The sequence below is a fragment of the Bombus pyrosoma genome, linkage group LG7, assembly GCF_014825855.1.
Source record: "Bombus pyrosoma isolate SC7728 linkage group LG7, ASM1482585v1, whole genome shotgun sequence".
NCBI classification, from domain to species: Eukaryota; Metazoa; Arthropoda; class Insecta; order Hymenoptera; family Apidae; genus Bombus; species Bombus pyrosoma.
In genome coordinates, this window is record NC_057776.1 from 4,794,727 (window position 1) to 4,815,290 (window position 20,564).

The window sequence follows — 20,564 nt, forward strand, 5'->3', positions numbered from 1 at the left end:
TCAATGGAGCACTTTTTATTTCAAACTATCTTCTATTTATCGGTTATATTCAAAATATCCCAACTGTCAATTTTCATACAATTTTTACAATTGTAAGAAGTTCCAGCGCTTGGGTCACCAATGACCAACGTAGCAGTCAAAGTGTTAACACGAAGCTGTTTCTACCAAAACCAATCAAAATGACTGGTCTTTAAAAAAATACGTAGTAATAGAATATTTGTATATTTATTGATTTATTACTTTCTTACAGAAGGAATTCCACGTTATGTAGTACATTTTTAACGACGGTTGACACATTTATAAAATTGTAGGACCAGTCATTTTGACTGCCGTGGTACTTCTAGCGTTAGCATCTAGCGATCTAGCGATCGATCCAGAACTTTTCTGATAACTGATATCGTCGTATCGAATGATACACAGTAAAAATTTAAAAAACGTATGGGAAGTTGTACAAAACGAAGAAACTGGTTAATTAGGGTTCGATAAACAGATTACAGCACACTTTTACACTTCGACAAGTACTAGTCATTTTGACTGGTATTGGTATAAGTAGCCTCGATGCAAAATTATTTTCAGTTTGAATACGTAAAAACCAAAATAAAATTCATTATATTATTCCTTCACTTATAGTTGCGAAAGTCATTACATCATTGCGGGTAAAAGATACAACATGAAGTAAGAATTTAAAAATAAAATTGTAAAACCAGTCGATTTGACTGGTGTGGTAGTTCTAGTGTTAAAAAATATCGGTATACCTGTCCCCTTCTTTTATTTTCCTTTTTCTTTCTTTCTTTCTTTTTCTCAGTCAATTCGAGGAAACGAGGATTGAAATTGATATTGATACGCGCGTTCGAGTCGAACACGAGCGGACACGATAGCTAGGAAAGAAAAGGATCCACGTGATTGGGAAGAGGATCGCGCGGCTCGTTTGTCGGCTAAAAGCTTTTAAGCTAGGGTTATATCGGGCAGTAACGGAAGCGCGAGGACAGTTTGAAAGAGAGTGAAAAAGGACGGATCAATGGGGCAAGAGGGTGGGAAAGGGAGTTCTCTCCGGAGGGATGAGTTTGCACCTAGAGCGGACAGTCGACACGCGAGGTCGGCACGAGACTACGAAGGAACAGGGGCCGCCCCATTGGCTCGTTTAATTAATTAAAAGTGCATTAGCGGCGGGGGTTAGCAGCCGAGTTTACGTGAGTTTCTACACACAGAGCGAGCGAACGAGCGAGCGACAGGGAGAAAAGTAAAAAGAGGGAGACCATAACGATGTTCCGAGCGGAAAGCCGCGATATAGCCTTCGTCAACGCAACAACGCCTTCGTAATAGTCGATCCTTGTAACGTATACGAACGAACCGCGAGCCGACAAGATGATTAAACGGTTTCTTCCATTTTTTTATTTATAGCATCACCCGTACCGGGCTGGCCGGCCAATGCGTTTCCTCCTTCGTTTAACCGAACGGTGAGAAACCGCGGTAAAAGAACGCGAACGAGGGAAGCTACAGCGATCGTGTAAAGCGAATGGAACAGCGACTATGGAAAAAGTTGGCGACCGCTTTCGTCCCTGTGTGTTAACAGCTTCGAAGCGGGGGTGGTATTATCGGGATTACGGCGCACAGAGTAGATAGAATCAAAGCACCAGGTGCAAATTACAAGGGGGATGGCCAGGTAGCACGGAAGTTGAACGCGCTACCAGCTGACTCGTCCGCGAGCGAAGCGTGTAATCACGCTAATGCGGCACGTCGTTGCCAAGAGTGATCCCGGTTTTGCCACAGGGATCACCCTGCAACGACTTTTCAGTGACTCATGCGCGTCATTGCGTAACTGCTCCTGCTCGATAACGATAATCTTCCTCCTCCGAGCGACCATGATCGTCGATCATCGTGCGCGTGGAGTAGCGGCGATCGTGATCACAAGGGACGAGCGAGACGGCGAATCATCCGACCGCTGCACCTGGAAATTTAATAAGGTACGATAATGAAACGGTCAGCGCAAAAAGCACACTCGCTTAAAACGCACGATGCCGGCCGTTTAATCGCCACGGAATTATCGGCGTAATGCCGCCTGATTCTGCGCAACCCCGTCAACTTTAAACGATCCTTTCGTTGCTTCTATGGCGCGCCTAAGTCGCCGGAAAGAAAAACCGTACGATAAGAATCGTGGCAATCGAAGATTCGAAAGAAACAAGACGAGTTTTTCTTAGCAGCGGCGAGGTTTCGTGGCCGAGCGAGGAAAGCCGGTCGCTTCGATTTAATGGTTCGATTTAATGGCAATTTGTCCTTGCGCGTAGATTTATGCGTTGCCGAGTATGCGGCATGTTCGTGTAATATACGACGCGTGGTTCCTAACGAGGGGAGTGGATTCACGGGATGCGCGAATCGCGTGAGACGACCGTCTAACAATGAGATCGATGATGAAGCGGCAGGCGAGCCAACCGGCCTACCAGCCGTGCCGTAAGCCCTAACGATATATCCAACCGGAGATCAGCCACGCGACTTGCGCAAATTATCGATAGAAACGTTCCACATCGATCGGGCTACGTTCTTAAAAGGAAACAGCGTGTAGACGTTCCAGGCTGAAACAGCCGTAAAGCCGGGCCAATTTAATTTGGGTGTTTCCTGCGACCAGAAGGCGTCAACGAGAATCGGGGCGGGATAGTTGACCGATCGAGCCGAAAGGGGAGAAAATTCGACGAGAATTTGATTACGTTCGAATGGTAGGCAGAGGCAGGTATCGACAGCCGTGGTCGATTCCAAACGTGGTCCCCCTCTTCTCGTAGGTAAACAGCGTGAAATGGTATCTTGTGTTGCGCGGTTAGGCTTGCGCGCGACCCTTCACCGCTTCATGCAAAGGTTAAGGGAAGAGAGGGGTGCGTTGGTTTGTCGCGCGTTGACTAACGCAACGCAAACTGTCGGCTGTCAAGCAGCGCGATGGGAGGGCACGAAACAACGAAGATGTGCCCACGCGCGCACGTGCGCACGTGCCTTTTAATATCCCATAATGCGTTGCATGTCCATATTCATTAAGTAATTTTCTGGTTTGAAAGTCATTGTCCGGTCGACCATCATCGTCGTTTCGTATCCGACGTCAAGGATATCGCGATCCGCTTCGCTTTTCCTCCCTCCAGTTTTCCTCCCTTCGTCTCTGTAATAACGCGAGTATTCGTGTGGTATGCGGAGCGTGCAGGCTGAGAAGTAGCCGGAGACATCGGTCGGTGCGACGTATTATTTCGCCCGGCGCATTGTCGTCCGAACGTCCTTTCGTTTCCTCTGTTTCATATTTATGATACGCTTAACGGCAGGAGAGCGCAGTGGATCTGCGCGCATAAATTTTCCTGCCCTGTGGTTACGGTGAAATCGTGAGCGAGCGCGTCGAGACGCGGCGCGTCGTGTCGCGTGATTTTCTTGAACGCGATTGTCTCGCGCCGTTCAAAGCAAAAACACCGACGAATAATTTCGACCACGGCAATTTGTCGGCGGCCTAACGGTAACGCCGCGTATACGCCAGGTCAGCGTTACGGGGCGTGGTAACCGGGCTAGTTCAATCTGCGAAGCGCGCGTATTTCGAATTTCCTTTGCATTCTTCCAATAACAGACGCATTTTTCCGGAAATCGAGTTCTTTTGCAAAATTTCAACCGATAGGATTAACAGATCTACCATCGTCGCGGTCACTCCAACCTAATTTATCAACCCTTCTATACATGTAAATACGGCCACACAGACACCATTAGTAGAATTTGCAACACGGATTTGCGCAATCATTTTGATCTTTCCTGCGATACTGTCGGTGAAGTTAAATATCCCACGTATTGCTTTCCGCACTAATTTCACTCCGCCTCGATGTATTTTAACCGACGTATTAATTCGCCGTCACCGCGGACCCGCCGATAAGCTAACGTTTAACTTGCGTAACCTACGCGCAACGTGCATGATGCAAGTGCGCTCCCTTGCTAACTAGCCACTCGCGCTTCTCATCGAGCGAAGCATTTTGTTTCTGTACCGTGCGTTGTGATTCGTTCCGAAAGAGCTTCGCCCGTTTATTGCAACAAGCAAACGGAAACGTTGCTCGCCTGGCGGAGTCGCGTCCGCGAGGATCGTACACGCGAGATAGTCGGAGCCTTCGATAGCGTGACGACGATTTGTCGAGACGCGATATCTTGAGGCGGCGCAGGTTCTAGGAAAGAAAGAATAACTCGATTCGAAGGTGATTTGTCGATCGGCAGGTATCGGAAATCGCGCAGTTCCAGGCCTTAATGCTCTTACACTTGGAACACAGAGCGTGTAGACAGGCGCGTACACCACCTAACACGTAACACGTAGTATCAAGTAGGTGAACGAGGCAACCGAGAAGCCGAGTTCTGAGATCAAGTCACGCGTAGCCTAAAGAAAGTTGTTTAAAGGTCAGTGTAGCTCGACTTGCATCAGAAATGCCAATCTAGTTACGAAATATGTATGGGGAACAATGATACCCTCGTGGAAAGCAATTCGTTCGCTGGCGCGCCGTCTCCTTCCAGTCGTCGTCCGCGCGTCTCTTCGTCGTTTCCAGCGATCGCGTCGAACTCGACCGAAACCCTCGCAGAGAAAACAACTTTCTTTCTCTTCGTGCTGAACTTTTGAAAATTTAGCGAATTATACCGCCTATCGGTGGGTCGTATCTCTCGCGTTATTCATATCCGCGGAATAATGCTGAATAATTTCACCATAAATACGTGGCGCGTCCACGTGGGCGTAAAGTAACGATAATGCAAGTAAATAATGGACGCGAGAGTTTTATTACCTAGGCGGTTGAATGGCAAGATAGAATCTACGTGTCCGCGGCAGTACAGCCCCCTCGAACACCGAACGCCAAGAGGAAAGAGAAGAAGAGGAGAGAGCCAGGATGAGACCAGGCGGGAGACGCTTCCCTTTTGCACGAACATCGAATCCGAAAATTCCTACATAGGCGAATGAATGGTATTTTCCTTCCCTCTTTGCCAAACGTAGTAGCCTTCTCTAGCCGTTGCTCCGCGTTTCGCGATACCGTTCCTCGTCGACCGCTATCGTTTCTCCTCTTTCGTCGTTTAGATAAATCCTCACCTCGCCTCGCCTACCTCCGCCATCTCTCGAACGACGTAGCTGTCTTCCTTTACGACTTTGTACGTACAGACTCCGCTCCTTTGTCTGTAGCACGAAGCAAATTCACGTTTCCCGTGTTCCAACTACTCAAACTTGCGAAATAAGTAGTTGCCTACTCGATATATAGGTCATCGGACCGGCTGGCAGCTTCCTGCTCTCGCCATCTTCTACGGTCGCGACCTTTGGTTATCTTCCGAATGGATGTCGCTTTGTCTCGATATCGCACGCGACGATATCTGAGGTGGATTATTATACGCGTTGGTTTATTAAAGGGACGAGCGATAAAATTGTAATAGTCAGTCGTAAGTTTAAACGTAACTTCGGTTTCTTTTTTTTATTTGCATGAATTTTACAATCAATTCTCATTGAGAATTATAAGTAAATTTTCCTGGCGTGGTACTATGTCGTGTTTAATAAGTGTTTATCGCGTGTTTGATTCTAGTTGAATCTAGTGCTTAAATCTAATGTGTTTTTAGCCTGCGGTCCTGATCCGACGTGTCAAGTAATCGAGTAGCTAGTGGGTTTTGATGATCGTTAACTCTTATGTTATATCTATTACTGAATTTGCATATTTCTTCTTTGACTCTGGTCATCTTGAGGTCGCGATGTATTGTTTCGTTGGTAACATACCAAGGTGCGTCTATTAAGGATTTTAGAGTTTCCCATTGGAATCGAATTACTTGCTGTTCCCCATAGTTGGGGCAACTCCGGTTGACGATTAGAAATAACGGCGATAATGTTTTGTCCGGAGTTTGTTTACCTTCGAACCTAGCAAATGGAAACAACGTTGGCACTCCAAGGCACGACGATATGAGTCTCTGTCGATTCGAATCTTCCATTGACTCATGTGCCGCTACATATGAAATTTGTGCGCGTGATGGACGAAGGAAGGACGCGGTCAACTTGTCGAAACTGCAAAGTTGGCGAACCGGGGCCGAGGGATTGATCGATTTTCGAGGGAGGAGCCGTGGCAAGTGGCATTCTCGAGAAACGTAAATTTGCATCTGAACTTAATCCTTGATTGTGCCACGCCCCCTCAGTTTCTTTCTTTTCGCCTTGGTCCCAAAACTTTCTTTCTTCTCTTCTTCTTCTTCTTCTTCTTCTTCTTACTCGAATGGTAGGTTGTTCGGGCCACAGGCGTCGCCCATCTCGCGCCATCATTTAACTAAATTACCGGCTTGCCGTACGAGAAAGGACACTGTTGTACGGTCACCATTATTTTCGTACAACTTGCATACGCATTCCTCTTTCTCGAGTCCTGGTGACGCGATCTTAGCGGCAAGTTTCGCTGCGGAGCGAAGTCACAGACGAGCTGTTCCAGTCGAACGTAGCAGCCACGCGCACGCGGATTTTCCCTGTAAAGTCGGATATTTACGCGTCTCTTAATTTCCACCGTGTTGGCTCCTAACCGAAGCTTCCTCGAGTTTCATTCGTAGCGCCATTAAGCGACTATCGCGTTGCTCGTTCGCTGTTTCGAATCCTAAGAAAGTGACGCGAGAACGAGACAGCGGAGCAAGCGAGCGAGTAATCCGCATGGCGATAGTCGAGGACGCGAGTACGGTCGCGCGAGGTCGATGCAACGATTTTGGCAGGTCGTTCGTCGAAAGCTTTGGAGAAAAATGGCCGACAATGCGCACGGCTGACATTTGCCCGCGCATTTATCGCGATAATACGGCTTTAGGTCAGAGGGTGTGGCCTCGCCAGATTGATTCGGTGAGCTCGCTTCTGCGCGCTACGCTTCGTTACCGCCAACACTATGGCCGCTTTCCTGCTCACGGCTTTTCATTCATCTTTCGCCTTCCATTTGCCTCGGCACTCGATAAATACACCGAACGATAAACCTGTCGATACACCGTTGCCGATCTCGTTCCATCATTCGTTTCCCATAATTAGAATATACGACGCGAGAAGCCGGAAAACCGTGCGTTTCCCTCGTTCGCTTTAGCAACGTTCGCGCCTTCGTCGTATCTCGTGGGTTGCCAACTAAGTGATTGCGGACTTTGTCAATAGGCGATATTGACAATGTTCGCAATCACTTGGTTGCCAACCCAATACGTCTTTGCGTCTTCGGTCTCTGGAACCGCGCCGATCCTGCAAAATCTCATACGCGGAATGTTTTTCCTCGCGAACGAGCTGTAAAATGTCACAAGATCGACGCTAATGTGGTTCGATTCAAGGTCAGATGCTTGAATTCAGTTAGTCGTTACTCTGTGGAGACTCGGGACAGAAAGTGCGCGAATTGGATAATTAATCGTGGAATCGCGGTAAATGGGGGCAGAAGGCGCGCGTGCGCTTGCGCATTCCTTTGTGAGTCGCGAGGCCGCGAAGCTGCGATTGGTCGGAATAAAAAATACTAGGCGGCACGAGCGAACGAACACGGATGCAAAGGTTTTTCATTTTACACGCCAGCTACGATGACGGCGCGCTATCTATCGACTGCGTGGGTGTTCGTTCTCGCTCTGACAGATTCGAAAACGCATTATTAACACCGACGGCCCTGACTCTATGATTACGCGCATTAATAGCCGGATGGACGAACTTTGCTCACGCTCCGCACTATCATTATCGCAACGCGAAAAAGAGACCGACGCGACGCGACGGCGTGAATCAAGAGACACGCTCGGACCGACCTGAACGACCAGAGAAAAAGACGAGAAAACCGAGAGTGTAGAAGGGCGGCACTTGAAAAACAATATCAACGACTATCGAATTCCTGCTAATAGTCGATCGAATCGTGTCTCAATCTCAGCTTCGCCGCTTTGCATCGCACTCAGCGCATTGTCTGTCGAAGATTCTGCAAAATTTGTATCCAACGTTTTTCTTAACTGCGTGTGCCTCGCTAGGTACAGGCAAAGACGACGAAGAACTCGAGACGAAGGAAATTTGACGAGGATCCATCGACTTCCGTTCGACCAATTTCCCTTCTCTCTTTTTCTTCTCTTTTCCACTGTTTTCGCCGTCGTTCCCTTTTACGCGCGATATAACAATACGACGACGAAAGCAGCAGTTTGCGATCGTTGCTGGTTATTTTATCGATGAACGCGCACGAGAGCCCGCATCCATCCTGGTCGAGACGATATGGCATTTAAATATAATGTTTCGCGCGCAAGCGCGCATATCGTACCTCGCTACAAACTCCTTTTCAAATTGCATATCAGGTACGATCGAGTGTTGCGAGTATACCAATCTTCCGACGATGAATAATTCATTGTGTAAATAATTCATAAATCACTATATAAGCTTGCCGGACGGTGAGCCAGAATCGTTCAAAAATTTCCAATGAGATTTTTTTTTTCATCCATTCTTCCATCATCGAGATCTTCTTTTATCCTCTACCTTCGATATTGTCCTAAAAGGGCTTCGGCTGTTTATCGTGTCAACTTCACCATAGATCTTGCTTCGTTGCCACGCGTTAAAACATGCAAAATTTCCCCATTTGCCAAACAACAGTTTCCCACTTAATCGCGATATTTGCCAGTTCGTATCTCGTTGATACTTTTGTTCCGTGTCTAGCGCGCGCGATACTCTGTCATTTGCGACGAATCTTTCCGGTTCTACGTCGCTCTTCGTAATTACTTAATCGCGGTAAAGTGGTGTAGAATCGGGGGCAAGTTCAACCTGTTTTATCTGCGATCTCGCATCGGTGTACCGCGAACGCTATGCAATAGGAATTCTGTACGCCTCGATAACGAATCCGACCCACGAGGATGACGCTTAAAAATTCACCTTACGTATTCCATACCGTTTCGTTCGATCCGCGTCGTAACGGAGCCTGACGAGGTGCTTCGAAATTCTTCGGGCTGAACTTTCAAAGTGTACGCCAGCCTGATCTCGTTTCTATGCTTATAGAAACATATAGGTAAGTACCTACCTACCTACCTACCTTGTGCCTCGTCCTTCGTCCACTTTCCGAGGCATCGTATTTTATCGAACCGGCGTGAAAATGATAAAGCCACTGCTCATGCACGCATCCAGGTGAAAGGAAGAGGAGAAAGAGAGATAGAGGGGGCGCGAAAGGGGCGTTACATATAGCGATTGTATAGCGACGCATTAAAATATTGGGAATGTTATGCGGCCTGAGCGAGCAGAGTACGAGCAGTCGTCGAAAGCGTGGAGAGCACGGCAAGGCAAGGCAAAGGCAAGTCGAAGCACAGCATGGCCCGCACAGAACGGCGCACGAGGGCGGCGCGCGTTGCGCGTGTACAAATCATGCAAAGAATGACGCGGCATTGGCCCGCTCCCTCCCATCTTCGAGACGAAACTGTGCTGTCTCTACTCCCCTTTCTTTCTTTTCGTCTCCTCTTCTCTCCCTTCGGCTGTGCTATACAGTCGTTATATGCATCATAGAACTGGCATACGAAGGCGTGCAGTGTGGGAGACCTCATGCTGCACAGCCCTCGATGCGGTCGTTGCATATTAACCGAGAACAACGTGCCGCATGCGCTTTCGTGAATCAGCATATCGCAAGTCACCCGCTTGTTTACCTGTTTGCTGCTTGCTTAAGCTACATCGGCTCCGACTAGCCCCAAATATCGTCCTTCCCGACCCATCGCGCTATTTGCTTGTTCGGCTTTCGATTCGCACGAGCGACGATTCGACATTGCCAGGCGACGACGGAGCATCGTGATGGTGCAAAATCGCGCGCAAACGCAACTGAAACTCTCCACTCGTATTCTCGACTTTGTCCGTCTTCTATTTCCAGCAGACATCGGACCTGGACACTTTGCTATGTAGACAGGATCTCGACCGACTGCAGAAGCTCGACGAAGATGACCCGGAGAAGGAGCCGAGGGAGTCCTCGGTGCAAATGGAGGACTTTTTCGAGGTTGGTGGGCCGGTGTGTCGACCGCAGGCGAGCTTCGTCTCGTCGAGGAGTCAACCCGCGGGAAACGACGACGACGTGTTCCTCAGGCCGCCGCTCTGGGAGGATATTACCTCGAGTATACAAAAACTGGACCCGGAGAACGCCGACATGCTGGGCTCGCAGTCGCACGTCAAAATGGAGACCGACGACGTCTCGTCGCCGGTATTGTCGCCTGTCGAGATCAAAACCGAGCCGCTACCTCCGCCACCGACCTTGCACCTCCTCGAAGGACCCGCTTCGAACTCGGTGTCGGGCTACGCGAACGGTCATCCGAACCCTCCAACCGGCCCGCAAGTCGTCCATCACCGGACCGCGCCTGCCGCTTTCAAGACTTTTCCCCCTAACAACAACAACAACAATAACAACAACAACAACAACAGCACGAGCGCCAATAACAACAGCACCGGTACCGCCAACAACGCCAATGGCAACGGTAACAACAACAGCAACAACAACGCCAATGCGAACGGTAACAGCAACAGCAGCAACAATAACGGTACCGGGAACAGCAACAACAATAATAACAACAACGACTCGACGACGACTCACCACGGAGGCGGGAATCAGATCGGTGGCAGCGCGACGTCACCGCTCTACGGCTCGATGACTAGGTTAATGTACATTTCCCCGCTCACGCCGCCGATTTCCGATCCTGGATCACCGATAGGGGCTCCACCGAGGCGGACGCCGCCTCCACCCTATCCACAGCCGTCCATTATGAATGCTCCTCATAGGATTCAGGCACCGAGCATCACCACGAAATTCAACAGGCGAAACAATCCCGAGCTGGAAAAGAGACGCGTTCATCACTGTGATTTCATAGGTAAGTGTTGCGTTGCTTTGGTAATCGTCAACGTACTTGTATACGCTTCGTCGAGTCTTTTTATCCGCAGCAGATGTATTGGTAACCGACTCCTAAAGGCGCTTAATGGCACACATACGGTACATAGCGTACGTGTATAATATCATAGTTGTGAGAAGTCTAAACGCGCCGAGCGTGCGAGCTACGGGTACGATCGGATGACGCGATGCTTTCATTGTCAGAGAAACGGTAGCAACGCTCACGGTATTGGTAACTATTTCGTTTTGCAGGTTGTACAAAGGTCTACACGAAGAGTTCGCATTTAAAGGCGCATCAGCGGATACACACAGGTAAGTCGACTGCTTTCGCTGAACGTGCGAGCTTGCCGGATAACGGTTCGAGATGCGTTTTAGGGGAAAACGGCATGCCGATGGAAAAAAGGAACGAGCGTGGAAATTAGATATGTAGCTCATCCACGCGGAGCGAAACGAAACGTTTGAAAGCGCGCGAGGTCGAGCGCTCGGCGTGGGCAGGGCGCGGTTCTCGCAGCCTCTCCTTCTTTCCAGCCTCTTTCTTCCTTTAACCTTCGTCTTCGTTCGTCTCTCTTGTCCCTTCTGTTTTACCTTATCTATCTTATTCTCGTACACAGTGTATATTCGCTTTCGCAGAGTCTCCGATCTTTCTGTGCGTGCGCGCGGTGTCGCGCAAAGGAATCTCTATCATATGTAAACGTATAAGGAACGCACGAAGCGTGGTATGCGACACTCCGTTTCGTAGACTCGAGCTAGCGACCCACATCCTGTCCGTATCCAAACACACTGCTCGCTAACGCGCTCGTACCTACACCTACGTGTATTTGTACACGGTCGAGCATGAAAGGGGTTTCTGGTTGTCTGCTAAAGCCACGCCACGCGCAATCTTCTCCAAAGCTGTTGTTGCGTGTTCTTCCGTCGTCGTCGCTTGATCGGGCATCGATGTTTCTGCATCTCCGTCGCCTCACGTCGCGTCTGTTTGTTCAACTGTTTTATCGCGTATCGACGAAAAAGCACATGTATAGCGAAATAAAGTAGCTCGATGAGTCTCGTCCGTTTTGTCGGTAAGCGAAATTTGCACGCGTTTCAGTTTCCCGAAAGCTTCTTTCTTCGTAACGTTTGCCCTTAACCGTTTGAGTCGCACGGCTGTTTGAAGAAACAGGGTCGAAATATCCCGAACAGCGCGATACCGAAGAGAAACAAACAGCGCAATAGCGCTCGTCATATTTGTCAGTTTTATAAAATACATCTATATTATTATATATGCGCACTATTAGTTTATAAATATTTCGAATTTTGTTCGATAAAAATCATTGGGAGGATAATAATGAAATACAAAATACTGTGAATCGTCCGTTCAAATATACTCGGACTTTTCCATACAAAATCTAAACGACGCGATCGCGCTGCTCGCGACAAAACGGTTAAAATCGACGATCCAAACGACCGATTACTACGTCTAATCGAATCTTCTTCATCCTTCTTCATCTACCCCGATATCTATATCGTTTCTCTGCTAACGCGCCTTTTCGCGAACGAAACGCAGCAAGTCGCGCGAAACCATCGATCAGAGTATCGAGGGACTTCGAAATTAGCGAATTCCGAGAAATCGACGTTCCAACATAACGATTTGTCGAGAAATGTCGATTAAATGGTAAAAAGTCCGCTTTCGAGTACGTTGCTCGACCAGTGGACAGTCAAAATCTCGGCGACAGAGGCGCGTAAGTACGTAACATCGGTTCGAAGCGGGAAAATTGGCGCGCGAATTCGAGGTACGCTCGTCTTCTGTGTAAACACGAACGCGAAAGCGGACGTATGTACGCGCGTACAGAGACGCGTATAGGTTCGCGCGAAGAAGGAAGGACGAGAGAGAGAGAGAGAGAGAGAGAGAGACGACGAATGCACGCGTGCCTGCTCGACAAGCTATCGTGGAATGCCTGCCAAAGGCGTTCGAACCACGATGTACCACTTTCCAATTGATACGTCGAGGTTTTGCGGTAACTCGTCATCGAGTAAGCGAATCTTTCAATTGCGTTTCGAACCACGGAACTCGACCAACACAGCGAAATTTCGACAATCTCGGCCCGATCAAGTCGATCCGAGTACGCGGTTACCTCTACCTTCCCCCTCCATCTCTCCCTCGTCCGCCTGTCGAATTTTCTGTAGCGCGTCAATTTTCCCGACAGACTCCACAGAGTAGGTACGGTTTATCCTGGTTTACTTTCGACGAAATGCCGCGCGTATATCTTGACGTTCGTTCGTCGATTTTCCGATTGGAAGAACAGAGATTTCATAGAAATCGCGATGATCGCGTAGGATAGGAGGGAAAGGTAGCTTGAAATTCGGAGCAAGTAAAAACCGATCGCGAGACGAGGCAGAAGAAAGGAAAGGCGAGAACGCGATCGGTCGCTGAAATCCGAAAGGTGAATCGCAAGGGGTAAAGCAGTGGCGTAGTTGTCGGATCGGGAACCTCGGGCACGTGGCTCTCGTCTTGAATGAACGAACGCAACGTCGAACCGCTCGCGCATAGGTCTCGGCGAGCCTGGCTTTCACGGGCGCTTGTCCTCTGGTCCGATGCACCTCGACACACACGCGCGTGTAAATACGCGTACACGTGCATATGCGTTTCTGTCGTTCCGTCCCGTCCCGTTACCGTCTCATCTCGTCCCGTGGCGTCTGGTCCCGTGCTATCCCGTGCGTCCAGAAAAGAATATCGGCCGATCGCTCGTAAATTATATACCGTCCACGATGGAACGTCTATATTCGAGGATTGTTCGACCGGTCGTGAACGAACAGCGCGTCGCGTCGCGTCGCGTCCGATTCTTCGATCAACGCGAAGGTATTACGATATTAGTATTCTACTAATGTATTCGAATGCGTTATACCGCGTGTAAGCTGTACACGTTGCGTGCTTGTTAATAGGAAAATTTCGTGCTCGTTCACCGATTTCAGGGTTTCGCGCGAGACAACCTTGAACAATTGTTCGTTCTCGTTCGTTTGCAATATGTGTTATCAAAATTACAGAGCTCTACACCGCTATAGAACGAGCGAACGAGACGTTCTCAAAGGTGTTCTCAAAGTCATCCTGAAACGATTCGATCGCCCTCTTTGAAAATACCATTTGTCGCAACGAAAATTCTAGTCTCATTGGACGAGGCATGCATAAACTCTGGAAGGTTCGAGAAACTCTCGTAAGACGAGCCACACGTAAGTAAGTACGTGGGATGAAACGCGCGCGTACCGTTCCCCGCGATATTCGCAGCCGATCATTCTACTCGTATAACGTTCTCATCGGTTATATCTGTTAGATAAAGGTTAATTTCCTAGTTTGCCGACGAAAGCGGTCATCTTCTTAACTAGGAAACTGGAGGGGAGTGTGACGATATACGAAATGATATGGACGCGCGCTGCACTTACACGCGTGGATACGTTCGCTGGAGGTCAGAGTGTTGGTTGCACGTCGAATCGTAGAAGGAACACGCAAGCCAACGCAAGGCAACGCGACGCGACTTTACGCGCGTGTATACATACTTACCGACCAAGTACCAATACGTGGACGGTAGAAGCACTCACGCGTATGTAGAGACAACCGATTGGCACGTATGCGAGGCTAAGTCTCACGGTGTAGGGTGCGCGAACACGAGGCGAGCAACATTCCTGCCTCATCCATGCTTTCAACTTTGGCAACCTTCTAGCCTGCGTGTTTGTCCGCTGTCGTTTCACCGCTTCTAAAACCCGACGATCCGCCTCTTGCAACGAAATGTTCGCGATCGCCGCTTCTAACGGTGTTTCTCGATCGTGAACGAGCGACCGACGAAAATCGAACTTACGGAGAAACGATAAAGAGAAAGAGAAGCAGAACCGCTGCGCGGATATATACGGGTTATAGCGTACGAGTTTCGAGAACGAGACCGTTGGGGATCGTGAGACGCTGCGAATGCCAGACACCGTACCGCGGTGAAAGTGATCCGAAATTAACGGGGACGCCTCGAGGTTCGTAGGCGTCGTCGAGCCAACGGGCACACGCGATTCAACGATACCTTCCATCTGGAACGTTATCAACATCGTAAAAATTCGTACCGATCGGGTAGACACACGGATACGATGAACCGATCGAGCCTCGAGACGATCGCTGTTTCGTTTCCTATTTCCATTTTGTTGCGTAGAAAGTCGCGGCAACGATGCTGCAAAAAGGCACATAAAGTAACGCGACGAGTATCTGCTCTCGAGATGGAGCTCATGCCGTGAGGCGGGAACACGTCTCGTTGAACATCGCTGGGAAAAACACGGTCATCGGGCAAAAACGGAATTGGCGTTAAACTCGTGTTATTCGCTGAAAGCGTGAAAAACTGGACTCGGTCCCAACCACCGATCCGAGAGTAATTGATCGAATGACTTAATACGAGTAACTTGTCGATTAGATGACGACACGCGTGCAACGTGTATCGTCCTTGTCATCGTCGTTGTCATCGTCCTTCGATCGCTCTATTTCGTTTCTCTCGATCGCCAGTACATTTTCAACGGTACGATTAACTCTCCATTCGAAGGACAAACGCGCGAACGCAGGGCCAAACGATAAATCTATTGCCGCGAATCTCCGCAACGAGACGCGTGTCGCCGAAGATGGCACGATATGAAGACACGGCACGCGACAGACACGGCTAGACGACGAGAGAAAAAAGCTATTACCGGAAAGCTGGTTCGGGCCTTTTCTCCTCGGCGCAGCCGACGCGGACACGATGTCTCGAAGAAATCGCCGCGGAATTCTCATGAACGAGCAATACCGTGAATGGATGCCGTTCGTGGTGGTAATACCGATTATTGTATGGGAGTCGTGCGTGTGGCTAAGACCGGTTGGGGTCGTCTCCATAGCGAGACCGAGCTGTGTTCCATACGGCAGAACGAGTCACCGGCATGCGTGGGCGTATTTCTCAGCTATCGAGTCTTCTCGCTCGTTATTTTCCGATGCTTACTTCTATCGCCGCCCCAAACGATTTTCTCGATTCCGTGCCGAGATTCCACGTGTCTCCGACCACTTTCAATACGGCCTTACCAAAATGCCTTTTATCGCCTTTCGTCCAATCCTGTTTGGTTTTTTCCTTGGTCCACTTATCAACGTCGAATTCCGAATTCGTGAACGTTCGGCATAGCTCGCGAGAACTATCACCGGAATGCGCGAAAGCTGTAAAATACTCGAGCGACCAAGAGCGGTCGTGGGATCCTTGTCTGCGAGTTCCGAGCACATACCTGTTTGTTGACAACAGACGCGGCTCGGAGAAACTCGTCTAAATAGCGTTTCCCGCGTCAGCCGTGAAAGGACACGTTCCGCCAAGTTAATTAGTACGGGTAATTGGAATGCGAATAAATAGAATGATTATCGGTCGTCCAATCGGCATTTACACGTTTACAATTTACTCGGCGGATTCGTTTGCTTTCTTTCCGTTTCAACGACTATCGGGGAAAAAGTAGTCGATCGATGATTAAATGTAGAATCGTATGTAGAAAAGGCAAGTAAGGGTAGGGCGTACGTGAAACAGGACACGAAGGAGGAAGCGTGGCGCGTTGAATGGTATCGATTGAAAGGAAAGAGAAGAAAAGGGGGCGAAAGGGAGACGACGCGATAGGTTGCAAGCGCACGGCGAAGAGAATTCCAGAGATTCGGAGAGAGGAAGCGCGAGGTAAGGGGGCGAGATCGGTCGAGACAGCAGCGGTGGTGCACGATTCGTCGGTAGTTGGGCCAAGGAAAGGGACCTATTAAAGAACAAAGCGGTGCTCTTTGCGACGGCGATAGATGTACGAAGTACCTTAGGCTACGAGAGATGCCGCGTTGACCTTTAACTGTACCCGCATGCCGCAATACGCTCACCTGTATTCTAGCGCAATCCGTTCGCGTTCTCGCTGCGCCGCGCCGATCCTGCTTCTGCTCCTGCTCCTGCTTTTGCTCTTCGCCTCGTCTCGTCCCACCTCGCCTCGCCTCGCCTCGCCTCGCCTCGCCTCACCTCACCTCACCGCGCCTCGCCTCACCTCACCTCACCGCGCCTCACCTCGCCATGCCTCATCGCGCCGCGCCTCTCCTCACCTCACCTTGCCACCGCGCCGCGCCCCGCCCTGTCCCAACTGTCTTCACCTCTCTTCATCTGGCCTCGCCTAGCTACAGTTCGTTCTATCTCACCTCACCTAGCTTCGCTTGGTTGCAACCGAGGCAACGGTCCCAAGATGCATACGCTTCGAGTCCAGTTAACTTTTCTCCAGCGCGAAAACCGCGCTTTCCTTCGAACGAAATCCCGCTTCGCCCCGTTAACCCGGAAAGTTACGCTAACCTAACCAATTACATACGCGATATTCGCATATTAAAGGGTCCAGTGTTTGAATCTCATCGCGTTAATCTAGCGAATTTTAATCGGTCATTCGTCCAACGGTACAGAAGGTCGTTTTGTGCCGCGTTACAAACGCAAACGCAAAAAATTCCTTAGACTACGCCTCTAGCAAAAGTTACGAAGCATCGATACGCATTGTATCCGTTTTTGTTCCAGGTGAAAAACCGTACCAGTGTCAGTGGCCAGAGTGCGAATGGCGATTCGCCAGAAGCGACGAATTAACTCGTCACTATCGAAAGCACACCGGTGCGAAGCCCTTCAAGTGTGCCGTGTGCGAGCGTTCCTTCGCCAGAAGCGATCACCTAGCACTCCACATGAAACGGCATCTTCCGAAGCAGCACGCCAAGTGACCATACCGCTCTTCCGAGATTCCATCTCCGTCTCCGTCTCCGTCTTCGTCTTCGTCTTCGTCGAACGACTCTTCGAGTGTACGCGTTCCTAACTATGCCGATCTCTTCGAGCCTCTCCCAGATTACCAGGAAGAAATTTGCAAACTTAACTCTTTCTTTTAATCCAGCTCGAATTCGAGTATTGGGCCGAAAATCCTTGGAGAGTCTCTATGCGCGTTTCTCTTATTCCTAATTATATTTTCGTTCGAACTGATTTCGCGATATTCCGAGTCGTCATCGTTATTTTCTGTTAGATTTTCGTGGACAGTGATTGGAAAGTAATCGTATAAACAAACGAGTGTCGTGGCTAACGAAGAATCTTTGATTGAATCTTTCGCTGACTTCAACGATGCGTGAGACGACGAGAAGGGTTTCGATAGTTTCGGTCGCTGCTTTTTACGAATGCTAATCGCTTCTCTCGATACACGATAATCGTCGAGATAATAGCTTATTTACCGCTCGTGATTACGAATACGTTACCGTGTTTGTTCGCCCGATACGATGAAAGGCATACACGCAGTTACGATCGTAGTGGCTGGACCACTACCGCTCTACTACGTGTTTTCTGCTGTTTCAAGATAGTCGTTTTTAAATAAATGTTAACGATAAATATAAATTGCATTTAGCGCTGAGACTTTAGATTTCGAAAGATTCGTCGCATTGCGAAGTTTCGTCCGTTGCCCGAACTGCGCCATAGACGTAATAAAAACAAACGAAATGTCAGGTACGTAATTTGCAGATTCGTATATCTATCGACGTTAGAGCGAACATTTCTGTCTCAAATTCTCTTGAAATGCGAGGTAAATCTTTAATTGGTAACGTTCATTGACGTGGACGACTCGTGAGTAAAATCGTCTAATTTTAATTCGGCCTGCGTTCTATGGTTGAAAGTTTTCGACAATTCCACCTGTCGCTAACGAGCACGTTCCGATTTACTACGATATATTTATGTAGATCGTTCTACTTTCGGCCGTATAATTTACAATTTACAGGACTCGTTGACGCGTAAAATATCTTCTTCTTGAAATCCGATGTTCGTGCAAAGGTCAACTGAGCACGCGTCGTTCAACCGACGAGACGACATTGCAGCAGAAATGTAATTTTTCGAGAATGTGAGTAATTTTGAGCAACTGTATCGTTAGAATGTTCGTCGGTAATAGATATTAAAATTCCGTCTATTTCGTTCGTGCGAGGCGAACGAGTAAATCGAGCAAACGTTCGAACACGGAGCAATCAGACGTGAGAAAGGCTAAATTTTTTGCGAGAACGGCTGCTGCCAGCAGTATAATGGCATCTATTTTGTACTAAGCTAACCACAGTAGCGAGGGAGCCGATTGCAAGAGGACGCAAACGTCGATAAGAATGCGCATAGAAAATTCTCCGCTCCGAAGAAAGCGTTAATTTATTTGTTTGTGTACATAATGAGGATATGTCTATAATGAGTTAAGTTGAGAAGTGGTTTGTTCACTGGTGATCTTTTTATCGCGATTTTCCGTCGCTCGCGTTCATTTGCATCGAATCCCCTCCGTTCCGCAACGAGGAGAGTCAATCTAGGTTTTGTCGAACGATCGCTAGATCCATAACCATGCTCTCGATACGACTTACGCGAGAAGAGTCGAATTATTATAGTGATGCCTTATGTACAAATTCGTTTAGGTACGTTTCGTCTACGTATATGTGTATATTATATGTATGTATATGTATATTGTATACGTTATAAGTATGTACGTATGCACATGTGTATGCATATAAATATAAATATACGTATAATCGTCGAAAACTGTCACGCCGCATTCTTTGCGGCTAAAAGGTCTATGCACTTTTATGTGTGTATACGTGTAAAAAAGCGATGCATATCCAATACGTATGTAGTTAGTGTAATATTATCTGTATAATATGCGATTTAAATATTTGAACCGGTAACTTTCGCGTCGATTCTGCGATTTTATCTTATTTACATTCGCGAAAAATGGTACACGTAATATATACATACGTAGATACGATAGATAACAAAACTACGATTTTCCTTAATCGTGAGTTAAAAACGAAAAAAAGAGATTTTCGCGAAGCAATGTAATATCTTCCCTTTTGTTCCTCGTCGTGTTTTTTTGATCTCTATATTCTTTTCTTTTTTCCTTCCTTCCTTTCTTTCTTCTTATTCGGCTATCCTAAGTGAAATGTGAAAGGCTAACGCACAACTAGTTGCAAAAACGTACGTATTATAACAATTATTCTATGATTTACCGTTTTCTGCTACGGAAACAACTATAAATGTTTGCGTTTAACTTAAAAATGTCACGTTTCGGTTTCCAATTACTTCCGATTTTGCCTCCTCTTTTATTCGAAAGTACTATTTGAGAAACAACAAATTCACAAACGTATATAAATATTCACGAATCTATGCTATGAATTATGCTAACACTCTTCGAGATAAAGGGTTAAATCTGCTTCGCGACTTTTTAACCCGTATTACCTCATTTTTTCGGCACTCTTCTTCCATGTCTGATCGTCGATCAATCCGTTTGCTAGGCCAACATTAATCTTAACACAGATATACCTCATTTACCGAAATAGAAAATTCAAGGCTGTTGTGACGAAATTTCACGCATTTTCCTACACGATTTCCTAGAATTTTGTTCATAATGTTTGTAAATCGCTGTAATTTGTGTGTTGTGTAATTTAAATATATCACGATATATACGTATTATATTATCGCAAATAAACGCGTTTAATTATCCGCATTTATATTCATTATCATATTCAAAGTCTGTTACGATTAAGAATTTCATCGCAGCTACTTCACAAAGTATGTTATAGACAATGATGTAAAAAATTATTTTGCGGCGGAGGTATGTATATACCACTACACTTGATAAGCATCTATTTCTTGCAGCATATACATAAATTCATTTTTTCATTTGCATGCATAGAATAACGGTTTGTTTTTTTCCGCAAACAACGTTTAAATAATGCGCAAGTCAAAACGAATC

General features: G+C 47.7%; 1 protein-coding gene across 8 annotated transcripts in view; it reads left to right on the top strand.

The window, feature by feature from the left end:
• The window catches only part of LOC122569772 (Kruppel-like factor 2), a 44,924-nt gene extending 24,609 nt beyond the window's left edge, over positions 1-20,315 (top strand). For 3 of the 8 annotated variants that reach the window (XM_043731342.1, XM_043731346.1, XM_043731347.1), the window contains 3 exons: positions 9,813-10,797; positions 11,067-11,126; positions 17,342-20,315. In XM_043731342.1, the coding sequence (XP_043587277.1) occupies positions 9,813-10,797; positions 11,067-11,126; positions 17,342-17,535 (1,239 nt within the window). In that variant the 3' untranslated portion in view covers positions 17,536-20,315. Of the gene's footprint in view, positions 1-1,411; positions 1,965-4,929; positions 4,949-9,812; positions 10,798-11,066; positions 11,127-17,341 lie in introns of those variants that run through there. The other 5 variants (XM_043731343.1, XM_043731348.1, XM_043731349.1 and 2 more) reach the window with 4 other exon arrangements.
• The last annotated feature ends 249 nt before the right edge of the window (positions 20,316-20,564 follow it).